This window comes from Meriones unguiculatus, chromosome 18, assembly GCF_030254825.1.
Source record: "Meriones unguiculatus strain TT.TT164.6M chromosome 18, Bangor_MerUng_6.1, whole genome shotgun sequence".
Classification (NCBI taxonomy): domain Eukaryota; kingdom Metazoa; phylum Chordata; class Mammalia; order Rodentia; family Muridae; genus Meriones; species Meriones unguiculatus.
Window position 1 is genome coordinate 30,428,964 of NC_083365.1, and position 10,288 is coordinate 30,439,251.

General features: G+C 40.6%; 1 protein-coding gene across 1 annotated transcript; it reads left to right on the forward strand.

The window, feature by feature from the left end:
• The first annotated feature begins 3,390 nt into the window (after positions 1-3,390).
• Positions 3,391-4,332, forward strand: LOC132648990 (olfactory receptor 4K3-like). Its single transcript, XM_060371631.1, has one exon. It carries the CDS (start codon positions 3,394-3,396, stop codon positions 4,330-4,332), a length of 939 nt encoding a protein of 312 aa, XP_060227614.1. The 5' UTR covers positions 3,391-3,393.
• The last annotated feature ends 5,956 nt before the right edge of the window (positions 4,333-10,288 follow it).

Sequence of the window (10,288 nt, forward strand, 5' to 3'; positions counted from 1 at the left end):
TGCAAAAAAATCACAGCCAAATAAAGATTCCTGAGAGCATAAGAAGCAGTGTGTCCCAGGAAAGAGCACGCCAACTGGATACCTAGTACCAAGTGGTCATCCTGAGAACATGCATACAAGTAACATTACACAGGCTGAATAATTTGTATGTATAAAAATATTAATAAAAGGTAGGCTGTGATTTCCTTTTTCTCCTTTTTTATTACTCAGATTTTTTTTTTAATCATACAATATAGTCTCAATATGCTTTTTCCCTTCCCTTATTTCTCTGACTTCCTACCCACATTGTCTCTCATTTGGATCCTCTCCCTTTGTGCCTCTCATTACAAAAACAAACAAACAAACAAAAAAGAAGACAGGCTTCTAACAGATAACAACAAAGGATAACAAAATAAAAAATATTAAGATAAACCAAATACTATCATATCCAAGTAGGATAAGAGAAGCCAACTGTAAAATCAAAGAGCCCCAAGAAAAGGCACAAGAATCAGAAACTCACACATCTATTCAAGAGTCTCATATAATTATAAGAATGAAATCTATACTATTACATGCTGAATACTTGGTGAAGACACATGTAGCCCTCTGCTTTCTTCTTCATTATTTTTGAATTCCTATGAGCTTCAATCTGTTGATTTAAGGTAACTTGTTTTCCCACGAATTTGACAGAGAACAAGGAACAGTATATGGGAGAATCTGGAGGGAAGAAAGGAGAGAAATATTGTCATTATATTATAACTTTTTTAAAAAATAAAAGAAACAATATAAAAATGAACAAAAAGTTTAACTTGACCCTAAACTTTATGATATGTAATAAAATTAAATATATATCAAGGAATACTAATTCTTCATTGTGTGATCAGCGTATTTTCCTTAGATATTGGGCATATCTTTGTAAGGCATGTGTATTTACTTATTCCATCAGCTTTCTTTAGCAGATGGATGTGCTGCCTGATGCCTTGATAACTTTTTCTTGTCTTGCATTCCTTCTCCACACTTTGGTGATGACAGAAAACAGGAACTTAAAATAATTCTGATGATGGCATCAAGGATTTTATTGTCCACCTGCTCTAGGATAAAATGAGACCCCAAGTTGAAAAGCACCATGAAAATTACTTAAGGGAAAAAAAGTGATCAATGACTGTTTACCGCCTGGTTTCAGTATTGTTCACTATACTAGCATAAGCACCCTGCCTTGAGGTGAATAACTGCTGCTCACTGGAAGCATAACTTCCACTTCATCCAAGGCTGATAGTCAAAGGACAACCTTGTTGACATATTTATGTAATTCATTCTGTTCTTTACAATAACATAGATGATCAGTAGAAAAGCAAAACAATAAGGAAATACATACTAGTGATAGGATGATGATAGGTGTTGTTTATGTCATGAAACTAAAGTATTTCAAAATCTGAAGTGGTCTCAAGATTAGTTTATGCAATTTAAGATCAATATTTTCTCTCTTTTTTTTCTTTTTAGTGTTTCTTACTGGCTTTCTTACCCTTTCTTTTTTTAATTTAATTTATTTTTTTATTATTAGTTACATTTTACTAACTCTGTATTCCAGCTGTATCCCACTCCCTCATTCCCTCCAAATCCCACCCTACCTCCCTCAGCTCCTCCCTGCCCCTTTCCAAGTCCACTGATTGGGGAGGACCTCATCCCCTTTCATCTGACCCTGTTTTTTCAGGTGTATTCAGGACTTGCTGCAAAGTCCTCCTCTGTGGCCTAGCAGGACTGCTCCTCCCTTGAGAGGTGGGGAGGTCAAAGAGCCTGCCATTGAGTTCCTGTCAGAAATGGCTGAGATTGAAGTAAATGTGACTTGCAGTGATCAGGTCTGACTATGACTTGCCTTGTGCTTTCAATCCATTTACACTGGTGTTTGTAGTAGTATTTGTTAATCAGTTTAGTTGAGCAAACAAAATCTATTATATATATTTATTAATGAATAACTGTGAACTTTGTATTTATATCTCATGCCAGTGTGTATGTTATAGCACCTTCTGTATGCTTCCCACCTAAGGTTTTTCCAACATGTCCTTTCAAGCTTTAAGCTAAAATTGTATTTTTCATTAATCAATTAGTTACTTTAGTTTATATCCCGATAAGAACTCCCCCTTCCACCTCTATTCCCAGGGCCTCTTTCTGCCCTCCGCTTCCCTAATATCACTCTCCCTTTCTCCTAGAAGAGGAAACATCCCAAGAATATCAACCCTCCTTGGCATATCAAGTTGTGGTAGGAATGGGATTATTCTCTTCTATTGAGGGTAGACAATGTCATCCAGTTAGGGGAAAGGGATCCATGGGCAGACAGCAGAGTCAGAGACAGCCATGGAGGCTGCTGTAAGAGGTCCCACATGAGGACTAAGCTGTACATCTTTTATATATATGTGAGGGGCCCAGGTCAGGCCCATAGACACTCTCTTCTTGTGGTTCAGTCTCTATGAGCCCCTTTGGGCCCAGGCTAGTTGATTTTGTAGGCTTTCTTGTTGTATCCTTGATTTTTCTGGCTCTTTTAATCCTTCCTCCCCCTCTTCGATAAGACTTTCTAAGCCATGCCAACTCTTTGGCTGTGGTTCTCTGCATCTGTTTTCATCAGCTGATGGGTGAAGCCACTCAGATGACAGTTATGCCGGTTTCCTGCCTGTAAGTATAGCAAAATATTATTAATACTGTCATGCGTGGGCTCTCTCTCATAGCATGGGACTCAAGTTAGGAAAGTCAATGATTGGATAGGTCGAAGGTTTTATGGGTGGGTTGGTGTTTCTCTTCTTCTATTGTAAATTCCCCCTGTCGACAGGAGGGGGCCACAGCATGCTCCATAACCCCTGCTTCTAGGAGTCTCAGCTAGGGTCACCACCATAGACTCCCAGGAGCCTCCACCATCCCAGAGAAGACACAGATATTATTCTACTGATGCTCAAAGAAATCATTATACAGTCTGACAAAATGGTAATATCATATAATACCATTTTTACTAAATTTTGCTGTATTTCCCCTTCAGCTGCCAAATTTAATTCTTATTTTTGTTATGGAATTTCATGAACACTAGTAACACATTTGGACAATTTTTCTCAATGAAACAGCATCCATTTTGGGGTTTTTACGTTGCTCTCTTGCTTTACTCACTGCTCTCTTAAAAAGAAATTGCTGATAGAGCATGTGAATAACAGTCACACATAATGTTTCTCTTCATGCGCTTGACTCATTAGCTTTCACCTCAGGCAGCAATGTTACTCATTCTTGCCTTAGATTTATCTTCAATTTATCCAATTCTACTCAGATGAGTTTCAATACGAATGTCTAATTCTACAAAGAAAATAGCCTACAGCATATCTCTAGTTAATAATTTTTCTTTCTTTGCAGGTTACTTCTGAAGACATACTGAGAAAAATGGGTGAGGGCAATCAGTCTGTGGTGTCAGAATTTATACTTTGGGGACTTTCCAACTCATGGAATATTCAGCTCTCACTCTTTGTGATAGTTTTAATGCTTTATCTTCTCATTGTTTCTGGAAATATTACCATTCTTGTTTTAATCATCACTGACCCGCATCTGCATTCTCCCATGTACTTCCTGTTGGCCAACCTGTCTTTTGTTGATATGTGGCTTTCTACGATCACCACTCCTAAAATGATCACAGACTTTCTCAGGGAAAACAAGACCATTTCCTTTGCAGGCTGTATGTGTCAGATCTTCTTTGCTCACTGCATCGCTGCAGGAGAGATGGTGTTGTTGGTGATAATGGCTTATGACCGCTATGTGGCCATCTGCAAGCCACTGCATTACTTCACCATCATGAACCTGAAGAGATGTACTGGGTTTGTGTTGAGTTCCTGGACAACTGGATTTGTACATGCCATGAGTCACCTGGTAGTGATTGTGGAGCTGCCATTTTGTGGACCTAAGGAAATAGACAGTTTTTTCTGTGATATGCCATTGGTAATCAAGCTAGCTTGCATAGATTCCCCTGTTTTGGATGTTCTAACAAATGCTGACTGTGGGGTTGTGGCTGTAACCTGCTTTATTCTGTTGCTCATATCCTATACATATATCCTAATCACTGTACAGCAGAGCTCTAAAGCTGGGGCACATAAGGCCCTGTCCACGTGCACTGCCCACATCACAGTGGTGATGATCTTTTTTTTACCTTGCATCTTCATCTATGTGTGGCCCCTCAATATCACCTGGTTGGATAAATTTCTTGCTGTGTTTTACTCTGTTTTCACACCTCTCCTCAACCCAGCTATTTATACTCTGAGAAATAAAGACATGAAAAATGCCATGAAAAGATTCATAAGCAACTATTTTGGTCCCAAAGGAAATTTCTAATATCCAGATATCTGTACTAATTACTGAACATAGTGAAACTGACTGTTTGAAATAGATTTTTTTTTTCAATGCAGTTTATTCAGGAACCTTGAACAATCCTCAGACCCTGGGGAAAGCCAGCCCACAGCTTAAATAGCCTCTGGGTAGCCAACCCAGGTGTGCCACGTGGGCAATGCAGATAGGTCCACATACATGGAAGCAAGCCAGATCCTCGGCCTTAGCCAAATGTGGAGTTGTTCCTGACAGAGAGCACTCACCATCGGGAAGGTGGAAGGCAGAAACCAGCTCCATCTTTAAGGCATAGCATTCCGCAGCTCTCTACAGTTCCCCCTTTTTGTTTTAGACGCATCAGGCAAGAGTAGAGGTCTGATCTCTGATATTAGAAATAAATTGGGACTTTGTACCGATGTTCATTTAGGTGTCATCCACCCAAAGAGCATCAGACCCGTCCTATACCTTTTTCTCAGAGGCGGGACCTGGGGCATCAACCCGCATGCAACCAGACATGCTCTTCTCTGGGTCGAAAGCAGCTGACCCTGAGTGCCGTGCTTAGCCTCGCATCCTGAGCGTATCATTTTAGCTTTTTATGGTATCCAACCATGCTTGGGGAGAATGTCCTGCTTCAATGGCTGTAAAGGCCTGAATGATCATGGCTGCATCACACTGTTGTGAGACTCTAATCTTGCATATATACCACAGGCAAACCAAGGAGACCAACACCAGAAGGCCTGCTAATGCTCCCATGCCCGCCCATTCCTTCAGATGATTCATGGCTGCAGCAATCCATGTTGATAATCCTGTGGCTAGTCCCGCGTCCACTCTGGTAGAATTTACTGTGACAATGGCCACTCTCAGCTGCTCCATTGTAGTATCGAATTCTCCAGTCCAATTACCTAAAATATAGCTCGACAATTGTTTAGACAGATTTGCAGCACAGGAAAAATTCTCATGTTGTATGCTAGTGACACAAAGTCCAGCATACTTTCATTGACAGCCAGGTTGAGCGATTTGCCATAGGGTATCAATTTGCTCCTGCTAGAGGTCAATCCTCTGATTGAACACCATCAAGCTTCCTTTTAGTTGAGCATTAATTCCTTTATGTACAACTAAGGCATGAGCTACATTGGCTAAATGATTATTCAGGGTCTGAGCAGTCTGCCCAGTATGACTCATGGCTCATACTCCAACCAAGGACTATTCATGGAGATAACCCAGAACCCCTGCACAGATGTAGCCCAGTGTAGTTCAGAGTCCAATTGGGTTACATAGTAATGTGAAGAGGGACTTCCTCTGACATAATCTGATTGGCCTGCTCTTTGATCACCTCCCTCTGGGGGGGGGGAGCAGCCTCACCAGGCCATAGTAGAGGACAATACAGCCACTTTTGATGTGAACTGACAGACTAAGATCAGAAAGGAGAGGAGAACCTCCCCTATCAGTGGACTTGGGGAGTGGCATGCAAGCAAAGGGAGGAGGGAGGGTCGGATTGGGAGGGGAGGAGGGAGGGGCTTATGGGGGGATGCAGAATGAATAAAGTGTAATTGATGAAAAATTTAAGAAAAAAGGGAAAAAATAATTTAAGAACCTTAAATGACTTTCAAAATTGGAGGAAAACATGGATTTAGTCAATTGGCATGGAGCACGTCTCGCCCCTGGGGGCAATGGGCTCCTGAACCTACTCAGACCTCGGACACCACCACTGCTATTTCTAGAACTGACACAGGATGTTCCAACGAGGGGTTAAGGCTTCTCATAATATTTCCTATAAGCCCACACCTGTTTGTCTATATCCCCCATTTTTATTCATTATTAGCCAGATAGAGCCAAGTAATTGTGGTAATGATACTTGCTTTTTTGCCCAATGCTGGAATGCTAGTAAATTTAGGTATGCCCTGGTTACTCGCATGCCTCACTGGGCACCTGTGCCCATTGATGCCCCTCAGGCTATGACTCTCTTCAGACAGAAAAGGGATCTTGGAACTACAGCCACCATTGTTACTACCATCTCATTGGCGGCTGTTGGAGCTACCACCAGGGCATTAGCCTTGAAATAGATTTTAAGTTAGAAAATATAGTTGATATTCAAAATTTGTACAAATACCCTAATATAGATATAACTTGATAATTTAAAGAAACTATGACATTTACTGAGCAACCTTCAAAACACTGTGAAAATTTCTTCCTAAATCTAAACTGAATGTTCTTTCTTTGTAGGGATATCATAAAACTGTTCCTCTATGTTTTTAATAGAGTTTACCTTAATGTGTATTGACCAAACATATGTTTATCTTTATAAATAACATCTTAGTAAAATTTACCTGATTATAATTCTGTGTACTACCACATGCCCAGGGTTTTCAATTTCTTTGCCAAATGGCCAATAGCATCACTTTTGCCTGATCACAGCTATCTACCAAAAAAACTAAGGGAATGGGAAGAAAATGTTAAGAGAAGATCAAACAAAAGTTATACATTCCACAAATCAGCATTGTATTATACTTTGTGTTTTTTATTTTAAAAAGAGATGAATAAGTATCATAATAAAATGTTCAAAAAATTTTACTGAGATTTCTATGTCATCTCAATCTGATACTAAAATTTGTGCTCTAAATTATTATTTAATATCATATATCCTGAAATAGAATCTCCATGAGGTCTGTTTTCATATATTGATTGATTCATTATTAAAGCTGTTGTACTTTATTCAGTAGTTGGCACACATGAGACATTTATTCAACACATTTGTAAGTACAGATATGGCATGTTGTCTGCAAGACTGCAGAAGTGTTAAAACTATATAGACTGTCGCCTTTATCTTTTTTTGCCCATCATAGCTATTTGGAAAGACCCTGTTAATGAAAATAGATAGCATACTCTTGTTTCAGGACACAGAGAAACCAAACTGACTGGGGTACTTCCTCCCATTGGATATCATTCATGATGTTAAAAGGTGCTCATTCTCCTCGTTTAGGATTCTTTCTTTCCTCCAGTATGTAATTTTAGTGTATTTGGTGAAAATCAAAGTGGAGACTTAAAGTCTTTCTGGTATATTTTATTCATCTATATGTAGTTATACAAGTATGCCAGTACCATACTGTTGTGGTTCATTTACACAATTAAATATTACTCAGCAATTAAACAGAAGGAAATCATGAAATTTGTAGGCAAATGGTGGCATATAGAAAAGATCATCCTTGCGCAAATTGCAGGGAATCTTATGTAAGAAGTGGGAAATAATAAGATCTGGAGAGGACAGGAACCCCACAAGAGAGCAACAGAACCAAAAAATTTGAACACAGGGGTCTTCCCAGAGACTCATATTCCAACCAAGTACCTTGCATGGAGATAACCTAGGACCTCTGCACAGATGTTGTCCATGGCAGTTCAGTGTCCAAGTGGGTTACATAGTAATGGGAAGAGGGACTGCCTCTGACATAATCTGATAGGCCTGTTCTTTGATCACCTCCCCCTGAAGGGAGATCAGCATGACCAGGCCACAGAGGATGACAATGCAGCCACTCCTGATGAGATCTGATAGACTAAGATCAGGAGGACCTCCCCTATCAGTGGAATTGAGGAGGGGCATGTACGAAGAAGAGGGTGGGAGGGTGGGACCCGGAGGGGAGGAGGGAGGAGGGAGGAGGGAGGAGGGAGGGGCTTATAGGGGGATAAAAAGTGAAAAAACTGTAAAAGTAAAATAAAATCCAAAAAAAGAAAAAAGAAAAGATCATCCTGAGTGAGGTATACCAGATGCAGAAAGACACACATGGTATATACTCACTTATAAGTGGAAATTAGACATGTAATATAGGATAAACATACCAAAATCTGTACACCTAAAGAAGCTAAGCAAGAAGGAGGCCCATGGGTAAGATGATCAATTCTCACTCAGAAAGACAAACGGGATGAACATTGGAAGAATGAGAAAACAGGAAACAGAACAGGAGCCAGCCACAGAGGCCCTCTGAAAGACTCTACCCAGCAGTGTATCAAAGCAAATGCTGAGACTCTTAACCAAACTTTGGGCAGAGTTCAGGGAATCTTGTGAAACAAGAGGGAGAGATTAAGACCTGGAGAGGACAAGAGCTCCACAAGGAGAGTAACAGAACCAAAAAATTCTGGCACAGAGGGCTTTTCTGAAACTGATAATCCCACCAAGGACCATTCATGGATATAACCTAGACCCTCTGCTCAGATGTAGCCCATGGCAGCTCATTATCTAAGTAGGTACTTGGTAAGGGGAACAGGGACTGTCTCTAACATGAACCCAGTGGCTGGCTCTTTGATTGCCTGTCCCCCATGGGGGAAGCTCCCTTGCCAGGCCATAGAGGAGGAAAATACATCCTATCCTGATGACAACCAGATAAGCTAGGGAGAGATAGAAGGTGAGGAGGACCTCTCCTATCAGTAGACTCAGAGAGAGGCATGGGAGGAGACTAGGGAGAGAGGGTAGGGTTGGGAGGGAATGAGGGAAGGGGCTACAGCTGGGATACAAAATGAATAAAATATAATTAATATAAAAAATAAAAATTTAATAAAAAGTGGGATACACTGTCTGCAGGGTAGAGCCTTTCAGAGGCCCTCTGTGGCAGGTTCCTAGGTTGTTTTCTGTTTTCTTCTTCTGATGTCCATCCTCTTTGCCTTTCGGCATGCAGATTGAGCATTTTAGTCAGGGTCCTCTCTCTTGATTAGTTTCTTTAGATGTACAGGTTTTAGTAGGTTTATCCTATGTTATATATCTATATGAGTGAGTGTATACCGTGTGTGTTTTTCTTCTTCTGGGACAGCTCACTCAGGATGATCCTTTCCAGGTCCCACCATTTACCTGCAAATTTCATGATTTCCTTATTTTTCATTGCAGAGTAATATTCCATTGTGTAGATGTACCACAATTTCTGCATCCATTCTTCAGTTGAGGGGCATCTGGGCTGTTTCCACCTTCTGGCTATTACAAATAAGGCTGCTACAAACACGGTTGAGCAAATGTCCTTATTGTGTACTTGAGCCTCTTTTGGATATATGCCTAGGAGTGGTATGGCTGGATCTTGAGGAAGCGCTATTCTTAGTTGTCTGAGAAAGTGCCAGATTGATATCCAGAGGGGTTGTATGAGTTTGCTTTCCTGCCATTGTGGCCTTAGTATGGAATTCCACAGTAGTGTTCAGGCTATTTGAAGTTACTTAGTTCCTAATGCCCTGCCTACCTTGGCTTCTGTTTCAGTCAGGGTTCTGTATAAGAACACAACTGAAAAAAATTAATGTGTGGGGCCTGAGAGATGGCTCAGCAGTTAAGAACACTGTCTGCTATTCCACAGGACCTGGGTCCATTTCCCAACACCCACATGAAAGCTCACAACTGTCTATAACTCTATTTCCAGGGGATCTGACATCATCACACAGACAGGCAAAACACCAGTGAATACAAAAAATAAAATGAATGTGTGTGTTCACATGTGCATGCGTGTTTGAGTAGATTGGTTTACTGGTTGTGGTTCAGGCAGTCCAACAATGGTTGTCTCTTGAGGTAAAGGCCAAGGACTCAGTAGCTTGTACAGTCCAGGAGACTAGATATTTCAGCAGTCCCAGTCTAATGCTGGAGTCCCTGTGGATCCCTGAGAGCTGCTGGTCTTCTATCTACATTGAAACCATAAGTGAGGGAGTTTTAACACCAGTGAAGGAAAGAATGTTCCAGCATCAGGATAGATGAACTTGCCTGTAACAGCGAGGACAAGGAAATCATGAAATTTGCAGGCAAATGAAAGGAACTAGAAAAGATTATCCTGAGTGAGGTATCCCACAACCAGAAAAACACGAATGGTATGCACCCACTTATAAGTGGATATTAACTATATAACATTAAGATAACCATACTAAAATCTACATACCTAAAGAAACTAAACAACAAGGAGGACTCTAGGGAGGATGTTTAAATATCATCCAAAATGGCAAACAGGATAGA

Coding starts and splice junctions, on each gene's coding strand:
- LOC132648990 (XM_060371631.1), top strand. CDS start 3,394: ATGGGTGAGGGCAATCAGTCTGTGGTGTCAGAATTTATACTTTGGGGA.